This window comes from Orycteropus afer, unplaced genomic scaffold, assembly GCF_000298275.1.
Source record: "Orycteropus afer afer isolate SDZICR_OR568_19922 unplaced genomic scaffold, OryAfe1.0 scaffold00171, whole genome shotgun sequence".
Lineage (NCBI taxonomy): Eukaryota > Metazoa > Chordata > Mammalia > Tubulidentata > Orycteropodidae > Orycteropus > Orycteropus afer.
The window spans coordinates 5,330,295-5,355,185 of NW_006921758.1; the positions used below are offsets into that span (position 1 = coordinate 5,330,295).

Here is a 24,891-nt window from a genome sequence, read left to right on the forward strand (position 1 = left end):
TAAGGCACTTGACTGCTAACCAGAAGGCTGGCGGTTCAAACCCACCAGCTACTCCTCGGAAGGAAGATGGGGCAATCTACTTCTGTAGTGATACTACCTCGGAAGCCCAAGGAGGGGTCGCTATGAGTTGGGGCTGACTCGACGGCACATAACAACAACAACAACATGTAGTGCTTCATATCCTGCTCCTTCATCTTTTTAAACTCTAGCATTTATCAGTACCAAACATACTACCAAAGGAGCCAGGTGGCATGGCAGTTAAAGTACTTGGCTGCTAACCAAAAGATCAGCAGTTTGAACCCACCAGCTGCTCCACAGGTGAAAGATGAGGCAGTCTGTTTCCGCAAAGCTTCACAACCTTGCAAAACCTATGGGGCCGTTCTACTCTATCCTATAATGGTTGCTATGACTCAGAATTGACATGATGGCAGTAAGCGAAAACATACATTAAAATATGTATATAATTTTTCAATATATATTTACATATATATATGTATATATAGGTTGAATATACTTTATAAAGTAAGAAGTATATATTGTATGTATATGTGTGTGTGTGTGGTGTGTATATTGTTGCTGTTGTTGTTGTTATGTGCCGTCGAGTTGGCCCTGACTCATAGCGACCCTTCCTTGGGTTTCCGAGGCAGTATCACTACGGAAGTAGGATTGCCCAACCTTCCTTCCGAGGAGTGGCTGGTGGGTTTCAACCGCCAGCCTTCTGGTTAGCAGTCAAGTGCTTTAGCCACTATGCTAGCAGAGCTCCTATATATTCAAGTGAAATCAGTAGACACTAAATGAGACAAATATATACATATATATATTTGTCTCATTTAGTGTCTACTGATTTCACTTGAATGTAAGTCTAAGGATTTTTTTTTCCTGTTTTGTTTACAAATCTATCTTCAGTACCTGGAAGAATGCCTGGCATACAGCAAGTGCTCAATAAATATTTACCGAATGAAAAAAATAAATACTACCTCTTACCTTTTCATATGGACTTTCCCAATAACAGCCTTCGGTTGATCTACATGATAACAATAATTCATTTCATCTCAAATCATTAAGATACTATGATGAATAGGCTACAACTATTTTTTTTTCCACTTCATGACAGAGAACATATCCTTGTATGATGCATAATATTACTAAGATTCCAGAGTATGTAATTTCTATTATTATGATGCTGGGGAAAATTGTACCCAGAACCAAACCCAGTAGATAATATCTGGGCTCAAAATATGTAATGATTTAAAGCACAGCATTCATCTAAACTTGAATAAGAAGACCAACCTAGAAAGCACATTAGGAACCAGTTTTATAACTTACTTGGAGGTTCATTATTTTCACAGGTTTCCTTTGCAGTTGGTGCTTCCTCTTCTTCTTCCTCTTCTTCTGGGTCATCAGTATCTCCTGACTCATCACTGTCTTCCACCCATTTCCCTGGCATTAGTCCTGCTGAGTCATAGGAGTTGCACAGAGGACCCACAATGTGAGAGATGAAGGATTCCTGAAGATTGGCCAGCTGAGGAGCAGAACGGTCCATAAAGGGGCTTATTGGTAGTCCAAGACTGGCCTCTTCATCACCCTAGAAACAGAAATTCAGCATAACTAGTTAATGGTAGACACTGTTAACTAGTAGACTATGGTAGACATGTTAAATAGACATGAAAAGTTTAAAATGCAAGTAAAATAAGTATTGAACTGGCATCTTAAGTAAGTAGGTACAAAAGAATCCAAACACTCGTGTGCAAACTGGCTCTTTACTTGACTGTTAAAGGATTCTACCCCAAATCATTAAGATTCCTAAAGAAATGCTTTATTGTCATTTACCATTCTGGTGACCTTAATGTTTTGTCTTTTTATCAAGATGAAATATAAGAAGTGGTTCTTAATGGGTCAGTTAATGATATTTCTTATCGCACTAGTCAGTATCCCTCATGTTAGAATATAAATGCATCATAAAATGTAATGCTGGGAATTTTTTTTTCTCTGCTACAAAAAAAGAGTTATTTTTAATCAAACAGATATTTAGTCTATCAGTTTTTTATCTGACTTTCAGAAAGTTTAAAATAATTTATTTCTCAATTAATATTGCCACTTTAGCTCAGATTTTGATTGACTTATATCTTCTGGGATTACATGCTTTCTGATATTTCTTTTTTATCTATATGTTTAATAGTATTATTGCATAATTATTGTATCATTTTGAGTGGCTACAAATATTTCTGAAAAAATTAACAGACTGTAAACCAGAAGTTATCTAGCAATATTAATGAAGGTATACCAACAATGGTGATGCTTAGGTAGTGGGATTATGCATATATTTTGCTTATAATTTATTTCAATATTTCATTTGATATCAGAGATTTCACATATTATTATAAATTATTTCAATTCCTAGGAAAGAACACATTATTTTTAAAAAGCACAAGTCCTTTTTTCTATACAGGAATCTCACCTTAGTATCCATAAAAGTGCTCTCTGATCTGCTTAAATATGTCCAGTGACAGGTAGTTTATTACTTTATAAAGTACTTAAAGTACTTCAACTTATATTCAGATGCCTTTAGTAATATACATTTATTTCTGACTTTTACCTTAAATGTATCTCTCTATAACTTCTTTAGGGTTCTCATATTCATAACCATTTTTAGAGAAGTAGAGAGAGAAATAATGTTTCTTATAAATTAGAACCTTTATTAAGTACTTTTAATGAGCTCTGGTGGTGTACTGGTTAAGGCATTTGGGTGCTAACGAAAAGGTCAGTGGTTCAAACCCATCAGCTATTTCACAGAAGAAAGATAATGTGGTCCACTTCTGTAAAGATTTACAGCCTTGGATACCCAATGAGGGTTGCTATGAGTTGGAGTCATCTCAATGGCTGTGAGGTTTCTTTTTTTTGTGGTAATAAGTAATTTACATAATTTCTCTTTTTTTAATCTCCACAACAATGCTATGATAAACCTAATCCTAAATTTGTATGTCTGTCCTTTAAATCCAGGAAGATAGTTACTACATCACCTCTATCTTCCTCCTGCATGAATATCTTCACTTCTTTCATATTCTTTTACATCATTGATCCCTTTCCTTGCACATGTTCTGTTACCTCCACATCCTTCTTAAGAGGGTATTCATACTACTGAACACAAACTTTCAAGTATCATCTGATCAGTGTAGGGTAATATAGGGAAGATTATACATGATTATGCTTTTGTAATAGGTTTTTTTCATCATTTCCTGATTCTCATATTATCATGTCAAATAAAATGCCTTTTTGGCCTACCATTTATTGCTGTTATTAATTTTATCAGAAAAGAAAATGAAGAGAGTTTAAACAGTTCAGTTACCTGTTCATAAAATTCATTGACAATACCCTCTGTCCACTGAAGATGGAGTTCCTTACATTTAGCTGGTCCATTGATATCAGCCAACTTTATACACATTTGACAAACCAGTAGACGATCATTTTCATTGGTCCAATCTATTCCAACATCATCATTTACCTGTTTTAAAGATAAAGTTAAAATGTGTTTGGCCTCAATGAAAGAAAATGCTTACAGGAGCAAAAACAAGAAAATATTCATTGTCTCCCTACCATGTGGAGATCAGAATACCAAGTATCGAGGAACTTCTTAGCTATTTGAAATAATGCTAATGGTTTGCATATATTAACAGGAAAATCGTTCATTCAAAAGGAAAATAATGAATGATAAATAAAATACTCAATTACTAATTATAGAATTTTTCAATAAATCCTATCAAAATTAGCATATGTTACCAATTACCATTAAAGTTCCACAGCTATAAATGATATTTTCTTGAATTAAGATTTTGGGCATTTATGTATAATATATGAGGGTTTTTTTTCCCCCGGTTTTTCTACTTTTCTTTCTGCCAGAAATTTATGTTACTAGATCATAGAGTAGAGAGAAAATTAAAGCAAATGGAAAAAGCACAACTAGAATTAGAATTTTATTATTCCTCTACAGTACAAAGTATAAAATACACATATAACACTTCAGCTTCTAAGGTTTCCAGGTTGGGACCAAGGCCTTTATATTTGCTTCTGACTAAACATTGCATTTTCACATTTGACACATAAGAGTCACTAACAATGAGTTCAGTTCAAGGCTTTAGTTTTGTGACTTCTTTCAATGTGGTCATAAAATGAAGACTGGTACATGTCTAATTACCTTGGCATTAAATTTGGCTACAAAGTCAAAGTGTTTCTTCAGGTCAGTGGCCAAAATTGCTTCAATGACAAGGAAACGGAAATGCTTAAATTCCACATGGTCAAGGTTAACTAGGAAGTTATACTCTGTCCGGGACATGAAAAGATTCCATGCGGCAGCTGCATGATGATTCTCCAACACTGAACGATCATTATATAGCACTGCCTAGGTAAATAAGCAAGAGAGAAGAGTTCAACTTTTAAAGTTAAAATACATACATATATATATGTATGTATTTTACACATATATATATATATATATATATATATGTATATATATATATATATATATATATATACACACGAGCATTTGCAATGTTTTTGAAATCACTCTTTATTATGAAACTCACAATTGTAATCTGTGGATCCTGGCTATTTAAGTCTTACTTATTGCTATACAAATGACTAAAAGAAAGTCGTTTTTCTTTTAGTTTAATTTCCTTTATTGTAAAATAATTTTCTTTCCTTGAAACTTTATTCTAAACTCTTCTGAGGACTATTAGCTTCTCTTAAAAGAGTTAGCTTTTTCAGATTTCTTTGTAGGGCAAGGAACTTAAGCAATAAAATATACACATATAAATATACTTACATCCCTCAAAACATCCCTAGGAGATAACTCAGTTACATTCTACTTTGGGCATAAGAATTACCTTAATTAAACATATATAATTAATAGGATGAACAGACTCCCTGAGAAGCCCACAATTAAAATCATCCATAAACAATGTTACCCTCTTTCTAGTAATTGAGAATATATAGTAAGTATCTCAGGGATGCTGCAGAGGAAGAGGAAATTGGCTACAGGAAGCTTGAATATTAGTGTGGAAGACAGGCTGTAGAAGGAAAACAAGTGAGTTAGAACTAAAAGGAAAGATAAAGCACATGGAAATTCATATTGGTATGATAAAAATGCACAGGGGTAGTGGAAAATCAGATTGGCAAACGGTTCTGGCCAAAGAATTTGCCCGGCTATCTTTAGTGAAAATAATTCTGGTGTGTGAAGGACAGAATGAAAGAAGGTAAAGTTGGTTGGCATTTAAAATATATCAGGACAATTTTTATAGTATAGAGATTAGAGAAATATTCTAGACTATAGAGAAAGATGGGAGTGGGACAAAAGACAAAAGGCAAACAAGGAAAAAAAAAAAGTTAATATGGTAATAGATTTGCCTTTGAAAGAAAGAAGATCCAGCATCTTGGGACAGTTATTAACATGGGTCCAAATAACTAAATCAAGAGGAAGTTGAGTTTGATCAGACAGCTATGGATGCCTAGATATTTAGTGATTTATTTTTTATTTAGATTGAATATACATCAAAATGAATTTCTTGAAAGTTATTCACTGTTTTTGAATCTATCTTCAGGTAAAAAAATTCTCTCAAATAAGTGAAATAAATTGATCTTTAATTTTCATTAACCAATAGAATAGCTATAAGAATCATACTTAAAACAAATATACTTTAAAGGAATGGGATTCATATACAAAGAAGACATATTCTTAGAAGTGCAATAAATATTTGGTTCTCTAATTTTTTCAGAAAGGGACTTCATGTAGGTTAGACTTTCTTTCTTAAGGAAGTTTATTAACACTAATTCAAGCATTCAAGCAGTTTTTTTCCTAAGAAGAAAATTGAGAAGGAACCCTCATCGGTGATAAAGAAAGTTGCATACCTGCCCGTAATATCTTGTAATAAACTATGACATATTTTTGGAATTAGTATGGCCTCTAAGAATTGTATCTATAAGGAGCTCTGGTGGCACAGTGCCCAAGGCATTTGGCACTGCTAATCAGAAGGCTGGTGGTTCAAACCCACCAGCTGCTCCAGAGAAGGAAGATGGAGCAATCTATTTCCAAAAAGATTTAGTGCCTTGGAAACCCAATGGGGGTCGCTATGAATCAGAATTGAGTTAATGGCAATGAGTTTGGTTTGGTTTGGGAAGATATAGTTTGACTTATACTTATTTTGTGCTTATTGGAAGTCAAATTTTTAAAATTGATTTTCTTTGGAGAAAGGCCAATTGAATCATTATTATTATTATTTAATCAAAACCTAAAGATTTTACCTGAGGAGCACTAGTTGCAACCAGAAAGGCATTAGTCCTTCCTGGGTGATCGTAATCATGCATGGCTGCTGCCACATATAGTGCCATCAATTCTAAGGCAGGGATGTTCCCAGACAGACATCCATATTTATCATCTGATACATTATACATCTTTGAGAATACATATCCCATATGTCCATGTGTAAATCCGCTATCAGAATCTGAGAAGAGAAAATGGAAGCAATAGAAAAATTTTAAAAATATTAAATTGATATAATTTGCTTTGATGTTCTTTAAAAAACAAAAACAAGACAATAGGGAAAGTATAGACCCCAAAACTTTTTTGCTTCTGTCTTTTACAAGGGAATACAGTGCCTAAGGCACTTGACTGCTCACCAGAAGTCTGGCGGTTCAAACCCACCAGCCACTCCTCGGAAGGAAGGGGGCAATCCTACTTCCGTAGTGATACTGCCTTGGAAACCCAAGGAGGGGTCGCTATGAGTCGGGGCCGACTTGACGGCAAACAACAACAACAACAACAAATATACTTTATGGAATACCTGAATCACTTGCTGACCCGTGATCATTAATTACAGTTGAGAGTCCTGGAATAGGTTGTGTAGTAAGAAACCAAACAGCATGTAAGACATCAGTGGCATGGATTCTGTTATGATCTGTAAGCAATGCAAAGAAGTCATTAAAAGGTGAACTTTGGGGTCCAAGGACTAAGAGTGCCACCTACTGGATGAACAGTTTAGTCCCAGCATGTTAATACCCCAGTCAAAGCCAGCCAAACTTTTATGACCAATATTCTGATTACTCTTCCATAATGGTATGATATCCACAGCAACAACGGGGGGAAAAAAAAAACACTCACAACATTCATTATGCATGCAGATGCCTGAAGTGGAAAATCTGTGTCCAGAGTCCACTAGATACTTATGCACATAGGAAACTCACTATGTGAAACAATTGTAATGTTTGCTCTTGTACTTATTTCCATGCTCCTGTAGAAGACCATGTACAGAAACAGAATAAAAGAAAGACCTATGACATACTTTCACTAAGTGAGACCAATGGCCCATACTATCTAAAATTCCACCTCTGATAAATAGCACCCAAATATAATCTATGGCTGGAATATAGTACTATTCATCATATCAAAACACTGAAATAAAAATGAATAATATGTCTTTTATATGTTGATTAAACCCATCAAGCAAAATTCAAAATCAAAATACATTATGTTCTCTGATCTGGAAATTCTAATGTTGGAATATAGTTCTAGGAAGTACCTAAACAGAAAACAAAGTCCTCTTTGAATAATAATGTTGGAAGTTTAGCCATTTAGAAGAGTAAAGACTGTGGAAATTGACACATTTTCCAGTTATACTGTCATTATAACAAGGAGGAAATCTCATCTAAAGGTACGGCTCAGCTTCTATTGAACCATGCCTAAACTTCCAGTGTGCTCTTAGCTCACCTGTTTTTTCTGGTACAATTCTTCCAGGTTTTTCTGCCTCCTTCTACAAACACTTTATTGAGTGGCATGCTTTATCCTAAATGTACTAACGTTACACGTGTTATTCAACTAACTAATCATGGCAGAGTTTCCTTCTCTAATATAATTGATCAGTTCTCTGAATAATACTCAACAGTTAGGAGGTGAGAAACAGAAGAGAACAAGAAGAATGCTAATGGGAAAACAGAAGAAGCACTTGTTTCTTGCTCTTATCAGGGAAGAAAGCTACAACATCTATGGAGTTAGTGACATCCAGGTGGATAGATGGTGGGTAGATGGTGCCTCTTTTCTTACATTTCTGGAAACTCTCAGGAGTCAGTCTTTAAGTGATGACAAGTTAAATCTTAGTCAAACACAGGAATTCAGTCTAGGAGCCCAAGTGTGAGCTTGAGAAATCTTCTCAGCAGGGCTTTAAGAAAAAGACCTCATAGGCTCTGTGTCTTTGCTACGTATTAATACTGACATTACATAGTACTTTAAAGAACAATTTTATTAACATTGGGATTTATTCCTGAGTATATAACATCTCAAGCACTTCAAGACAATTACATTTTATGTTGAGTATGCTAGCATTTTCTAGACTTGGGACAGAACTGGTTAGTTTCATTTCCTGATGGTAAAAATGTTGAGATAATACTAGAACTTATCTTATATAGCACAATTGTAAGGATCCCAGAAAGAAATATATTGTAAAGTACCTGACATGTACTAAGCTTTCAATTAATGATAAATACTATTCACATAAAATAAATTGCTGCTGTAGAACAAGATGAGGAACCAGCACAGATAGCCATGTCTCTCCAAAATCAACGCTGCATCTGTAGGGACAGGATTGGAGCAGTAAAAGGAAAGCTATTCTAAACCTCCGGGGTGGCAAAAGGAAGTGGTGACCAGGAATAGGAGGAAAGTAGCAGCCTGGGCAGAGGGTACCACTGCTGGGGAGAGCTTCTTCATCAAGTTATTTTCTTTTCCCTCATTGCAAGCTAAGAAGATTACAGCATGAAAGTAATCACCATTACCATTCAGGTTAGAGGAACCTGAACATGAGTCCAGCATTACAAGAGTGGATGAGGCAGCATCAGGATATTGGCAGAGCTTGGTTGGAGTGTGGAATAGACAACAACAAATACAGGCAAACTTGGAGATCTGAGCTGTTCTATTCCCTGTCCTGTCCCCCACCCCAAGGTCCACTTGATTTTATTGGTGTTTTTCACAAACTTTGAAGGAACAAACCATCCTATAAATAATTTAGTTCATAAAACAGAAAAGAAGGAAAACTTCCAAACTCCTTTTAGAAGGTTAGTGTTGGTCAAGCACTTTACTAGTAGCCAAAAGGTTGGTGTTTGAACCAACCCAGAGTGCTTCAGAAGACAGGCCAGGCAATTTGCTTCCAAGAGGTCATAACTTTGAAAACCCTATGGAGCAGTTGTACTCTACACACATGGCGTCACCATGAATCAGAATGGATGTGATGGCAACTAGCAAAAACAACAGTATGATCTTGCTTTAAAAATTAGACAAAGGTATTATATGGAAAAAATACTATTTTTGCTTATAATTATAGGTTGAAAAGTCCTAAATGAAACAATAGTCAACCAAATCGAACTGTTTAAATATATATGTCTAGGTATGTATGTGTATATAAAAGAATTACATCATCACCTATCACTTATGGAGAAAGAAAAGTAATCTGCCTTGTAAACAGTCAATAACATGTTTATTAAATAAATCTTCACTTAATAAAGGAGCGTGGTGGCACAGTGGTTCAAGCAATAAGCTGATAACCAAAAGGCTGGTGGTTTGAATTCACCAGCAGCTCAGCAGAGAAAGATGAGGCAGTCTTCTTTCATAAAGATTACATAACCTTGGAAACTCTATGGGACCATTCTACTTTGATAGGGTTGCCATGCACTGGAGTAGACTTGACAACAACCAGCAATGGGTTTTGGTTTCATTTGCAACTATCGTACCCAGTGCTGGTATCTCTGTTGCCTTTTTCATTAGCCCTCTGGTGACCCAACCCAGGAGCAAAAGAACCCAGGAAATAGCAAGCTAGGTCAATGGAGAGTATCAACAGGCTTCTGTATGATACATAGAAATGTGCAAAGATTCCTTTTCTCGCTCTACGTTGGGCAACAGAGAGGGATAAAGAACTCTATCAGACGTCTCCTTATTTTATTCTCATCATCATCATCTCTCTTCCTTCATCTCTGCAGGTTAAACAAACACCTAATGTTCTTTTTCAATTCCCGTGCCCACCTGGCAATCCCCTCTCCCTCTTGACAACACATAAACACACATGCACACACTAACACATCACACACCCTACCTCTTTCTCAGAGTCTGCCCATCTCCCTCTTCTGTCTTGATACACTTGTTTTCTCAACTTTCTCCTTATCCCTCAAGCACAGAGTTGAAGTGAGCTGGTATGGAGGGGGTTGGAGTTGTATGTAAATTTTATAGATTTCTTGACCCAAATTTATAGATTTTCAATTCAAAATTCTGTGTATGCTGAAATGCATCATAGGCTGAGGGAAGCAACATTTTAACTTTTTTTCTTTGGAATGTAGCCAATATTATAATCTTTCTCCCCTTCTAGCTTGTACTGTATTACCTGATTATGTAGCTTTAAAACTGATGAACATCATACATAGCTTCATTGAACTGAGCTAAACATAAGCTGAGCCAAACAATTCTCATGTCTGCCATTAAATAGCTACATGATCAAAGGCACTTCTGAGATAGTTTCCTCATCTCTCAAACTTGAATACCAAGAGTGAGAGGTATGAAGAGGTATCACATTTTAGAGATGAAAGTATTTAAAAACAGGAAAAATGCACCCTCACAAATAAGTTTGGATGCATCAATTAATGTGATCTGGTGATTTATCTTTTCTAGTCAAAATGGAGCTCTGGTAGCATAGTGGCTAAGACACTTGCCTGCTAACCAGACGGCTGGCGGTTCAAACCCACCAGCCACTCCTCGGAAGGAAGGTTGGGCAATCCTACTTCCGTAGTGATACTGCCTTGGAAACCCAAGGAGGGGTCGCTATGAGTCAGGTTTGACTCGACGGCACATAACAACAACAACAACAGTCAAAATGGCCAATTGAAATGGACTATAAACAATACCAAACATAATTTATCTCCTGGTAACAGTTGGGTATTAACCATACCTAATACTTACTGATTATAAATGTGTAATACATGTCTATCAATGAACTGCCTATATTGCCTTACCCACTCTGACTCCATGAAATAAGTATACAGTAAAACTTTTGAGAGCCAGAACTCAATGGGACTGCTTCAGTTTTCTGGGTCTTGCTGAGTTTTCCACCTTTGACAGGGTGCAGGTTTTACCAGTTTTCCATTGCTCATTTTAGTGGAAAATATTTCAATTTTTTCTTTTCTGACATGTGTCTGCCTTGTTGTTGTTATGTGCCGTGGAGTCAGACCCGACTCATAGTGACCTCTCCTTGGCTTTCCAAGGCGGTATCACTATGGAAGTAGATTGCCCAACCTTCCCTCCATATATATGGTACATATATGGAGCACTGGTGGCGTAGTTCCTAAGGCATTTGACTGCTAACCAGAAGGTTGGAGGTTCAAACCCACTAGCAATTTCCTGGAAGGGAGACTGGGCAGTCTACTTCAGTAAAGATTTACTGCCTTAGAAACCCACAGGGGGTCACTATGAGTTGGAATTGACTCAATGGCAGTGAGTTTGGTTTTTAATATATTTTAATTCATATTCTAAAGGTGTAACCAGAATGCTGAAAAAAAATCAGTTCTAATATCTTAGCTCATTTTTGTATTAAAGTTAACCCAATTCCATGTTCACTTTGGTTAATCTTTAGACTTTTTTTTCTAATTAATTATGGATTTTTTTTAGATGAAGCTATTAGAAATCTAATTCTCTATGAGTAAATGTTTAAATAACTACACATACAACAAATTTTGTATATGCTAATTATAACTAATGATATGCAAAATTTTAAATAAATATCTATATTAATCTAAATTTAGAACCTCAGCAGATACAAGATATTATAAACGTTCATCAAACTAAAGCTTCACTGCAAAAGATGTACATAAACTCATTTATGGAAAGCGTCTAGAATAGCTAATAGAACAAGTAGCTTCATTACATCAATTCTTTTTATATGGAATGTGAATGTTGCAGGAAAAAAGTTATTCACTTATAGAAAAATGTAACAAGATATAAAATTATAATAAAATTTAGAATCTAGAGACTTCTTTTTTACACTTAAATACTGGTCACCTTTTCCTATGATTTAATGACATAATACTTGGAGAAAAGTTAGTAGATATTATATCTATAGTGTCAGGCATCAATTTAAACTAAAAGAATTTGGCTATTGTTGATTATATCCTTAAGATATATTTGGAAATATAATACAACTTTGGATATTCAGTCTGGTGACTAGCTTTTCTTAAGTGTTTTCAGTGTCTTCCTTTCTATAAAAGTTTATTTATGTAACTGCTTAACATCTGAGAAATCACTAACACTTATGTCAATCATTGGCATCTAACCAGGGTGGGCCCTGGGAAAATGGTATTAAGAAAGCAAGGCTTATCTTGAGGTCTTTTCAAACTACCTCTTTTCCATATCTCTCTTCCAACTTCCATGGCCTCATCAGTCTGGCTTTCCCAGGGGGCACAAGGCTCTTAAGCTCATTTTTCCTCCTATTCAAACTGTCCTATGTTGTCTGCATTGTCCCAAATTCTCCAACACATCTCATTAATAGAATCAATTATTCATTTTCCTTTCTTATCACACACCATCTGCTGTGCATTTTCATTCCAATGTAGTATGTGGATGGCATTTTGAAGAATAACATGTTAATAATGAATTACTAGGTTAAGGTGCTACTCCTTTCTGGGAATACCTTTGCTTTATCTGCATCCACATAATTTTTAACTTCAGCTATTGAGACTACACGAAGAGGTAGGGTTATAAAGTCCAACATACATAAAAGCAACTTAAAACTTCAAAGTTAAAACATGTTCAGTTTGAAATGAGACTATAAATATTTTGCTGTAGTGTCTAAGAACATTTTTAAATTAAGGAAAATCTCTTTTCTTTTTTTAAATGAAAAAAAAAATTAAGGTCTTAACACTAAATATTATAATAGAAAAAGGTAAAGATTTAACTAAAACATTTAAGAGATGTAGTCATTCATCCAGAATATATTTAAAATTATTTAAATTTTTAAAAAATGTTTAATTCTCCTTTTGACCCTCTTTTTCTTTGTACTCCAAAGTAACATGCTCCAAAGACTGTACTATGTTTGACCATTTTTCATGCTTTCCATTTATTCTCTTGATGTACCACATGATTTCAACACATTTTTTACAATTTTTCTGGTTTGACTTAGGAGCATTTCCTCTAGTGCCATATATTTTGTAGCATGTAGGACAGTCTACTTAAGTGTTCTGTAATACCCAAAATACTATATAGTGAAAATCAACATCTCTGTGTTCCAGTTTTTCTAGTCCAAATGGCAAACTTATGCTCACAATACTCTAAGGATTGGACCTTTGTATCCTTTCCTGGGGTCTTCACATTTACCTACTTTTAAATCTTTCTAATTATTTTTCTATAATTACTTATAGATACTCTTCTTTACTGATTCATAAAATAGACCACCTAATTTCTGTTACTCTGAGTTTACCTTATATTGAGAACATTTCAATATTTATTTACTTGGCTGGGTAACTTTTCAGATGCCAGAACAAAAGTCATTCATCCAATGAAATTCAGAGACAGAATATACAATAAGCAATAAATTTAACATCTGATTATCCTTTTTTTTTTTAATCAAACACTTAAATGGCACTATTACATGCAAGGCACTATTACAATCCATTTAAAAATATCACCTCATCTGATCTTCATAAAACTATTAGGAGGTAGATATTACAATCATATTTTATGAGTAAAGAAATGAGGTATGTAAAGGTTAAGACCCAGAGTCACACAGTTGGTAAGTTAAGGGGCTGGAATCCTAATGTAGGCCATATCTCCTTACCTCTATATACCCTGTGAGTATACTGAGTGTCTACAGTGTATAAGACCACAATGCAGAATCCCACTACTCACAGCACATTTAACAGATTTTAAAAATATCATGCCACAAGCAACTTATACTTACAAGGAATATCCCTGTATCCAACCTCCAAAGCATGAAAATAATTCATAAATTCCCTAATTGGAATTTTAAAAGCTTCAAAGAGGCCCATGTCTTCAAAAAGTCTGTATGATACCTGTAAAAGACAAAGACCAAGCCTTACCAAATATTCCTCAGTGTGTGTAACACATAGCAAAAAAACGAGAAATGAGTGCAGTCGTCAACCATATTAATTTCCTCCCAGAAGAGCACACTTAAGGAGCTCTGGTGCTGCAGTGATTAAAGCATTGGGCTGGAAACCAAAAGGTTGATGGTTTGAACCCACTAGGTATACTGCAGGAGGAAGATGAGGCAGCATGTGTCCATAGATTTCAGTCTTGGAAACCTTGGAACTGTGGGGCAGTTCTACTCTGTTCTGTGGGATTTCTATGAGTTAGAATCAACTTGGTGGCAGTGGATTTGATTTGTTTTTTTAGAGCACACTTAACTGTAAATGACAAATCAAGTATGCATTGAGGACCTCTATGTGCTTAGCATTTGTAGTCCTTGACCTCTAGGGGTTTATAATCTGCTTTTTTAAAAAAAAATTTTAATGTGATTTAGGTGAAATTTTACAAAGCAGATTCAGTTTACATTAAACAGTTCATACACATTTTGTTTCGTGACACTGATTGCAATCCCCATAATGTAATAGCTCTCCTCCCATTTCCCACTTCCTTCCTGTGATTACCCTTTCCTTGCAGCCTTCTTGCCTTTGCACTTCTTTCCCTTGCTTCTATTATTATTATTATTATCATTATTATTATTTTAAATCTTTTTGTTTGCTAACCCTATTGGTCCTAGACATACCTGATTGTTCAACCTGTCTACCCATCTGTCCACCTGTAGCTCAATGCTTGCCATCACTGAAAATGTACTATACATGTAAAAGGGCTCATCTTTGTTGTCTGTACCTGCCATGTACCTCTCTATTTCATCCTCTTCCTCAATGCCACTGTGTTGATCACTCACATTTGGTACATTGCCCTTCCCTGTAATCTATTTTTATTTTAATTTAATTTAATTTTTTTTTTAACCCAACAGATTTTATTAAAGAGGCGAAAGGGCGCCTGCACTGAGGAAGGACAGAAGAAGAAGAGGAGAAAGAAGAGGAGAAGAGGAAGAAGAGAAGAAGAAAGAAAGAGGAAGAAGGGAAGAAGAGAAGAAGAGAGAGAGAGAGCAGGGGAGAGGGTGGTCTTATATAGACCTGGGGTTAGGAGGTTGTACATCAGAGCTGGGGGAAGAGGTCTTAACCTATCAGAGGCTATGTTGCCTTTTTAAAATTCGCACCTTGCAGGAAGCTCAGTTTCGACTTCCGTTAACTGACTTATGACCTTGGGTGGGGCAGCAGGGAATGAAGAAGAACCCGGAAGAGCCACGCAAGATGGCATGGCATATCTCTAACATTCCCCCCTCTTTGGTTTTTTAAAAGGAAAGAAAGAAGGGTCCGCTTTTGTGGGAAAAGGGGCAAAGGTCAATCTTCTGGAGCTGCTTCCTGCTGGGGAGGGGCACGGCGTCTTTGGAAGTGGGGCCTTCCAGTCTATACATGCACTGCAGTTTGCCTCTTGTAGTACTAACACCAGTTTTCTTTTGCTTCAACTTCAGAGATGCTGTGTTATTTTGCCTGGTTGGTGATTTGTAGTATGTAGAAGTCCCCGAAGAAGAGGCTTTCTAAAGGTGTCGACTCCCAGGGGTTGGCTGGACATGTATGGCATCTGGTGTTCTGGGACCTGTAAGACAGGCTGGGTTGCAACGATTAGGGGAGGGAAGCAAGAACAGGGAAACAGTGGAACCTAGGTGGCCAAGGTATCTTATTAGTAGGGTGGTCTTCACGAGCGCAAGGGAATCTCTTCCAGGTCTTTGGCTTGAAGGATCATTTGGTTTGCTGTCTGTCACAAAATTTGGGTAGATATCTGGCGGACCCAGGCCAGGGCGAAGGTGATGATTTGCTGGTGTGGTTTGCTGGGAAGGCACCAGGGAAGATGGTCACGGGTGCTGGGGGACAGGTCGGAGTGCCAGAAGAATGGGGGGTTCTGGACCCTCTGATGAGGAATTGGGGGCACCAGCAATCCCGCTTCTGACACCAATGTTAGAGCTCCATCAGCACTCAACGACCACGCCACACAGCAGGGTACCCAACAGGAGATTTTATTAAAGAGGCAAAAGGGTGCCTGCACTGAGGAAGGACAGAAGAAGAAGAGGAGGAAGAAGAGAAGAAGAAAGAAAGAGGAAGAAGGGAAGAAGAGAAGAAGAGAGAGCTGTAATCTATTTTTAAAGGTGAAATCTGGACATATACCCAAAAGACAATACAACAGTATATACCCTAGCAATATACCCATGCATAAAGGAGCACTAAATCATATACCATATGGACAACTAGGGAACGATATATAATAAAGTTGTAATTGTATGGTACACACCATAAACACTAAAGAATCAGGTAAAGAAAACTTTAATTTGGACTAATTTTGTCCAAAAAGCTTTTCAGATGACGAGGGACACAGATGTGTGCTTTCATTACAGGTAAGGGGAGAGAATTATGGGAAAAGGAAAGGGCTAGCTTAACTAAGATGTATATAGAGAAAAGATTAATTTTAAACCAATGTAAATAACAATATTTGACTTATTTCCTTCACTTGTTTTCTTCTTTCCTCCTCCAAATACCCATTTTCTTTCCAATTATTCTGACTGTCCTGTTGAATATTTTTTGGATGTAATGGGCATATTTGACATACAAACAATGGAATAAGAAAATAAAATGATGGAAAAATAGAAAAAATTAAAGAGGAAATATGTTGCTATTAATCAAGCAGAAGGAAACATAGCACCTTTAAAATAGCCTTATTTCATGTCACAAAGCACTGTGTTGGTTATAGTTCAGAATATTTTAAGAAAGAATTATTCATATTTTTTATTATCATTATTTTTTATTTAAAATTCTATTGAGATATTTCTTCCAAACTTCACTATACTGCTTCATAGCTAAATTTTTATCTTTTGCTATTGAATTTTTATTCAAATGTCCTAATAGTCTCTCAATTATATATTCACTCTTAAGAGTCAGATATATACACATACATGCATACATATCCCAAAACAAATAACAACAACAAAAAAACTCACTGCCGTCGAGTAGGATCAGACTCATAATGACCCCTCCTTGGGTTTCCAAGGCAGTATCACTATGGAAGTAGATTGCCCAGCCTTCCTTCCGAGGAGTGACTGGTGGATTTGAACTTCCAGCCTTCTGGCTAGCAGTCAAATGCCTTAGGCACCATGCTACCAGAGCTCCCACATACACATACATATCACCAAAAAAGGATTTAATTCATTTAGCATATATTGATTGTCTACTATTTGTCAGACAATTTTCTATGTATGTGGCATATATAGGTGAACAAAACAAATATCTGTTCCTTTATGAAGCTGACAGCCTAGTAGAGGAGGACAGTAAATGAGAGCCATAATAAGTAGTTTATATACTATATCTGAAGGTGATAAATCAAATGGTTAAAGAAAAAATAGAGCAGGCACAGAGGATTAGTAGTGCAGGGAGGGTATGACAGCTCCTATTAAGACACTGGGGTAAGAATATTTAGGGGACATTTGAAGAGAGAATGGAAAGAGATATGGTGTGATCTATATGTATATCTAAAGAAAAAGTTTTCTACACATGCAGTTCAAAGGTCCTAAGGTATGCTCAGTGCATTCAAGAAAGAGGAAGAAGACCCGCATGGCTAACAGAGTTAGCCAGGATAACACAGGAATGTAAGTCAGAGAGGTAAGTGTGGAGTGGGATTGGGGGCTAGATGGACCATTATAAGGGCTTTTATTCTGAGTGAGGCAGAGAGACTAGAGCAGGAAAGTGACTTATTTATGTTTTGAAAAGAGCACTCTACCTGTTAGTTGAAAATAAATTGGATAATTTATTCATCTCAACTTCTATGTGCTTTTCTTCAAGTAATGAAGAACGGCCTATGCACTCCTTCTTTCTTTTCTTTGTAACTAACATTGCTACATATTCTTTTTAAAAAATATTAGAAAGTGGTTTGTAGCTGCCGTCATAGTATATTCCAAGCTGTATCTTCTTTTATTTGTCTCTTCTCTACAACAATTACTTAGGCTGTATTTGAGTTCTTATTCATAAGCACCTAAGGGATTTAAATAAGCAGCTCTGGTGGTGTAATAGGTAAGACATTTGTCTGCTAACCAGAAGGTCAGTGGTTCAAACCCATTAGATGCTCTGCGGGAAGAAGATGAGGCAACCTACTTCTGTAAAGATTTATAGCCTTGGAAACTATAAATCTTTATGGTTGCTATGAGTCAGAGTCGACAATGGTGGTGGGTTGTTTTTGTAGCTAAGTGATTTAACTAAGCATGTTACTTCAATAATAATAACAGCAACAGCACACATATATGCAATACTTAGTGAGAAGCTTGCCCTATGTACTTTACATGTATTAATCATTTACATATAATTAATTCTCATAACAATTTATGAAATATGTACTGTTAATTACTCACATTTGAAAGCACAGGAAATTGAGGATGTTATTAAGTGATTTGTCTAAAGTCACATACCTGACACATATCAGAGTCAGGATTGAAGCCAAGCATTTTGGCTTCAGATTTTTACTCTTAGCTTCTTCAAATCCTATCACCATTATTTCAAAAGCAATGTTGTTGTTGTGGTTAGTTGTCACTGAGTCGATTCTGACTCATTGTTATCCCAGGTAATTAAATAACTAAAGTTTTCTATCTTTCGCTTAACTAATGCAAAGAAAAACAATAAAAATATGAAAAATATAAGACAACCTAGGATATTTTATAGTAGTATTTTAAAACAGTGAGGAGAATTTTCATCAAGAGGCTATTTAAAAAAGAAGAAAAAAACACCAATAATTTTACATGATCATAATTTCAAATTAATTAATTAAAAAAAAAGACACCATTAACTGGGCACATTGTTGTTATTGTTGTTGTTATTTGCCATCGAGTCAGCCCCGACTCATAGCGACCCCTCCTTGGGTTTCCGAGGCAGTATCACTACAGAAGTAGGAATGCCTCAACCTTCCCTCCGAGGAGTGGCCAGTGGGTTTGAACCGCCAGCCTTCTGGTTAGCAGTCAAGTGCCTTAGGCACTATGCTACCAGAGCTCCTAACTGGGCACATACTGGTGACTAAATAAAAACTATTCCAAAATCTGAAGTATATCTTTTTAAAAATCTTAATCATAAAAATCATCAAACAACCAAATAGTATATTGAGGCTAAGCCATTTCCATTGCAATATCTCTCTTTAAAAATATTTTGAAATGAGGTTTTTTTCTGTGTTGTTTCATCAAAAAGATGATTTCCTGGAATGTCTGTGTTAATATTTATCAGCTGTCCTAAAGTCTTACAAAGCAGGAAAAAATATCCCCTCCCCACAATCAAAATTTCATGATTCTTGTGCTTATAAACTCAAAATCAAAGGGGCTAACCCATAAAGTTCTACTTAGCAAGGTAAATTAAGCTACATTTTCTTAAAACTCAATATTTTGCTAATTGGAAAAGTGCACAGTGACATAATTTAAATCACATAAACCAAAAACCAAACTCACTGCTGTCGAGTCAGATCTGACTCACAGCAACCCCTCCTTGGGTTTCTGAGGCGGTATCACTACAGAAGTAGTTGCCCAACCTTCCTTCCAAGGAGTGGCTGGTGGGTTTGAACCCCCAGCCTTGTGATTAGCAGTCAAATACCTTAGGCACTATGCCACTAAACCAAAAAACCAAACACACTGCCCCATGGAGTTGGATCTGACTCATCGTAACCCCTCCTTGGGTTTCTGAGGAAGTATCTCTTCAGAAGTACATTGCCCCATCTTCCTTCTGAGGAGTGGCTGGTGGATTTAAACCGCCAGCCTTCTGGTTAGCAGTTAGATGCCTTAGGCACTACACCACTAGAGCTCCCTTAAATCACATAGAAATGTATATTTTATTTTTGAAAGAAGACTGGGAAAAAGACACATTAATGAATTTAGCTGAAGTCTAATTTTTAATTATGTATAATCTTCCTAATAAGTATTAGTATCACAAGACAACATGAGAATGTTGGTAAAGATCTACCCTTCTACCCCAGAGCTTATGGAACTTCAAAGAGAGCTAAGTACCTGCTAGGGTATTTGGCAATTTCACTTATGCTGTAAAACTGACTACTCTACTTTTTCACAACCACAACCCTACTTTTTCAGATTCCCCATTTGGAGAGTTGAAGACACATGACAAGTGCATATATTTTACAGGAAATTGAGAAGCAGGTGAAATTAGCAAAAGAACAAAACCTGGGCTTTAATATGGATAAATCTACACTGAGTTCTTGGGTTCAATGTTTACTGTATGACTTTGGAAGAATAGGACTCTTTAAGCCCCAGTTTCTTCTGTAAAATAAAGATTTGAAACACAAAACAACAAACAAAACTACCTATACCCAAGTTCTGTGAAGATTAAATTGAAGGGCTTGGGAGAGGCTGTGACATATATAACAAATAAAAAAGAATGTGAGATTTTTCTCTCCATACCAGCAAACCCATTCTGTTGTAAAATAAGAGAAAGAGTTCCCACACTGCACATATTCTGTGGCACCATTCAAGGCTTATTTCCAGGGAAAAGGTACTGCCTCAGAGTTACAGTATGCAATGGATTTCAGAAAGTGGGATACAAAAGCTCCAGGACGGGTCCTGAAGAATAAGGCTAATGTGGACTAATTATATAGATTTGTAATTATTCTGATCTTCATATTCCAACAATTCTTTTAACATATGTCTTTTGTACACATTAAGCTTAACTGTCATTAATTTGTCACATATCTATTTCTCTAATAGACCAGGAGTTCCTTCAGCAAAAAACTCACTGCCATCGAGTCAGTTCTGACTCATAGCCACCCCCAATGGGTTCCTGAGGAAGTAAATCTTTACGGAAGTAGATTGCTCCATTTTCCTTTCCTGGAGCAGCTGGTGAATTTGAACTGCCAACCTATTGGTTGGTAGTGAAATGCCTTAGGCACTGCACCACTAGAGCTTCTTCAGAGTGAGGATATATTTTTCTTCTTGAAGACTAGCCGAATTCTCTGTGTCTGTGGAACCGAACACTAGAGGATAAGGTACTCTATTTTCTCCCTTCAAACCTTCACAAATCAGGAATCATCACTCTGAAGACTGCACCCTCCAACATCTGTCCAGAGGTCTGAAAAAAATCTGTCTCTCATACACAGACCAGAAACCAGTATTATAGGGATATCTCTCAGAATGTTTTGCAGGGAAGTGTTAATGCCCCAATAAAGCCGAGCTGGGTCCTGAATTCTCACCTAAGTCTTATATTAAAAAACTGGTAGCTTTTATTATCTCTGCTGTGATATTTATTTAAACTTTTAAGAACACATGTAAAATATTTCTAAATAAGCTGATAATTATTATTGAATAATTTCTTTTAATTGATTGAGAATATGCATCTGGGTAGATGTTTTATAATATAGCAAATCCATAATTTTATTGCATTGTTTCCTAAGCATAAACATGTTCTCTTAATTTCTGTGCAGGTTTTATTTCTCCTTCAAGGAAACAAATGTCTTTATTTGGGAAGACTTGAAAGTAATCTAGCTTAAAAAAAAGACACACATTTAAAAGGATTGTTATATAGCAAAAGTTCTCATCTGTACTTCTTATGGCAAATAAAGGTATTTTCTATATTAAAATATAGAAAAATCTATTTGATGTTTTTTCTCATAGCATTTGGGGAAAACACTTCTATACAATAAATTATTTTTGATAAGGCCTCAAGATTATAATATGTGAATATTAATAGAAGTCATTGGAAAAATTACAGGCAATTAATTAGTGTTTATACTAGTAGAGTTTGGAGACTGTGCTAGCTTCTCTTTTGCTGAATTCTATGAATTTTATATTGTTTGGCAATCATGCTTATGCTTCCATCCCCCCTTAAAATATACACAGTATTTTAATTGTAGAATAAAGGGTATTCTTCTCGCTTGAGGGTTACAATTTCTTTTGCTAACACCACCAACCAAGGAATCTACAGAGTATTGTGTGATAAGATTTAATTTCTTCAAAGACCACCCATCCACAGTTGTCAAGAATCTACACAGCTTTAAGCAACTGAGGAATTGGTTTTTTCACAGTCATATGTATGAATACTTTTCATACCTGACTAAGAATACGGCCACATTTTCTTCCTATCTTTTCCATCAAATCAAAAATTGGAAAATTCCAAGTATTTAGCTGCTCCATAATTGAGTCCAGGTTATCCATGACAAGAGGTTCAGGAGCAAGAATTGGTTTGTCCTGTAATGAAGATGAAAGGAGAAACATTTTAATGGTATGCAGTTTCTCTACAAAGCAATTTGTGCTTTAGTAAGCTCAATTTAATAAGTGAGGTTACTTGAAACAACTGACTTAAAACTTTACATGAATAAGTGATCTTAAAAAAAAAATTAAGATAAGACAATGACACCAAAGCAAGGAGAAAAGGCCATTGTGCCACTTCATACTAGGAACTTTGCACTGTTTTGTGCTCAGCAATCTCTGGTTTATACAAACTACAGCATGATGGATGTTTATTCCAAAAGTTAAAATGATTTTATTTTGGTCTAGTATTGGTGCAGAGCTGTGAATTACTCAATATGGCTCTTCCAGCCATGGTCTTTGTGACTCTCACCAGAGGAGTGGGTAGGACTATGCAAATGCCAGGTGCTTATGGCCCACCAAGGGGGTTGGAGAGCTTGTAAATAATATACATAAGGTATATGGCATCCTTATGCATGTGGGACCTTGCAAATAAAGTGTGTGGAACCCTAACATGGGGATTGGTCAGTTTTGCCATCCCGATAGACATACAGTGAGCCATCTGAGTGGTGGAAATGGGGCATCTCACTATCATCAAGAAAGAATCAGGATTGGAACATGTCCTGTGGACCCAAGATTCCTGCACTGAACTTCCTTGACTCAGGACAGACAGACAGCTGTAACACTTTGCTGAGATGGTGAGAGATGGTGAAAAGTAATAGCCACGAAATAGAAGCAGCAGAGGCAGCAGAACAAACAGAACCATGAGACTGGCATGAGACAGAATGGCAGGCTTCCTGGCCCACGAAGTGAGAAAGCTGAGTGCCTACAGAAAGGAGGCTTGCTGGCAGACTGGAATGCCCCTCTAGGCTCTGAGCAGGGAAAAGGCCAAGGCCAGAGAGTGGTATGCCTGCAGCATGGCTGAGAAGCAGTTGTCCTCAAAGAAGAAATGTATCCTGAGTTGTTTCTGAACCTGAATTGTAACCTGTTACTTCCTGTTCTAGTTACCTAGTGCCACTCTGACAAGGATATACCACAAATGGGATGGGCTTAATAAACAGGAGTTTATTTTCTTACAGCTCAGGAGGCTAGAAGTCCAAGTTCAAAGTACCAGGATCTAGGGTCTGTGGGAAAGCCCCTTGACCTTGGGCTTCAGCTCTGCCTCTTGCTCCTGGCCCACTGAAGCTAGAGGCATCTCTCCACTCAGGCAGATGCTAGCTACTGAGGCTGACAAACCCAAGGTCAACAAATAAAATGGCACAGTCACAGTGATACCAAACCACATGGCAGGCCATTAATTCAAGTCCATTGTAAGTCCCAAGGTCGGCTGCTGAACAATGACGCGGCCACATGCAGGGTCCAAGCATGCCATAAGCCAGAGACCATTCCCAAGACTTCTCCTTATATACAGGAAGCAGACCATATCCAAAAGGCAGTTATTCAGCTGCTTGTAGTAGATCCCACCATGGAGATGATTGCCAGTCTCCTCATGGAGAATAACTACTACCAGTCCTGGCCAAGTTGACACACAAACATAACTACCATGCTTTCCTAATTGAACTGAGGACAAAAATTAAGCTTTGAATTGCAATATTGAAAGATTCTATGGGCAATATGTTGAATGATGCAGGAAAAAAGATGGATGGACTACACAGAGTCACTATACCAAACAGAATTATGATTATCCATTTCAGGATCAAAAACCAATGGTATTGAAGGAAGAAGTTGAAGCTGCACTGAAGGAGTTGGCAAAAAACAAGGCTCCAGGAATTGATAGACTACCCACTGAGGTGTTTCAACAAATGGATGCCAAACTGGAGGCACTAACTCAGCTATGCCAAGAGATTTGGAAGATGGCTACCTGGTCAACTCACTGGAAGAGATCTCTGTTTGCTCCCATTCCAAAGAAAGGTGATCCCACAGAATGTGCAAATTATCGAACAATATCATTGATATCACACCCAAGTAAAATCTTATTGAAGATAATTCAAAACTGGTTGCAACAGTTATCAGAGAACTTCTAGAAATGCAAGCTGGATTCAGAAGGAGATGTAGAGTGAGGGATACCATAGCTGATGTCAGATGGATCTTGGCTCAAAGCGAAGAATATCAGAAACATGTTTACTTATATTTTATTGACTATGCAAAGGCATTCAATTGTGTGGATCATAACAAATTGTGAATAACATTGAGAAGAATGGGAATTCCAGAACTCTTAATTGTACTCATGAGGAGCCTGTACATAGATCAGGAGGCTGTCATTCAAACAGAACAGGGGGATAGAGCTTGGTTTAAAATCAGGAAGGGAGTGTGTTAGGCTTGTATCCTTTCACCATACTTCTTCAATCTGTATGCTGAGCAAATAATCTCAGAACCTGGACTATATGAAGAAGAACATGACATCAGGATTGGAGGAAGACTCATTAACAACCTGAGATATGTAGAAGACACAACTTTGCTTGCTGAAAGTGAGGATGACTTGGAGCACTTATTGATGAAGAGTCTACAGTCTGCAGTATGGATTATACCTCACTATACAGAAAACAAAAATCCTCCCAACTGGACC

At 36.6% G+C, this 24,891-nt stretch overlaps 1 protein-coding gene across 1 annotated transcript in view; it reads right to left on the reverse strand.

The window, feature by feature from the left end:
* PDE3A (phosphodiesterase 3A) overlaps positions 1–24,891 on the reverse strand; it is a 406,437-nt gene that overhangs the window by 6,758 nt on the left and 374,788 nt on the right. The window contains exons 9-15 of the mRNA XM_007946790.2: positions 22,188–22,325; positions 13,971–14,082; positions 6,834–6,947; positions 6,295–6,494; positions 4,193–4,396; positions 3,347–3,502; positions 1,327–1,585 (exon numbers count right to left, since the gene is read on the reverse strand). Coding sequence (XP_007944981.1) covers positions 1,327–1,585; positions 3,347–3,502; positions 4,193–4,396; positions 6,295–6,494; positions 6,834–6,947; positions 13,971–14,082; positions 22,188–22,325 — 1,183 coding nt within the window. The remainder of the gene's footprint in view (positions 1–1,326; positions 1,586–3,346; positions 3,503–4,192; positions 4,397–6,294; positions 6,495–6,833; positions 6,948–13,970; positions 14,083–22,187; positions 22,326–24,891) is intronic.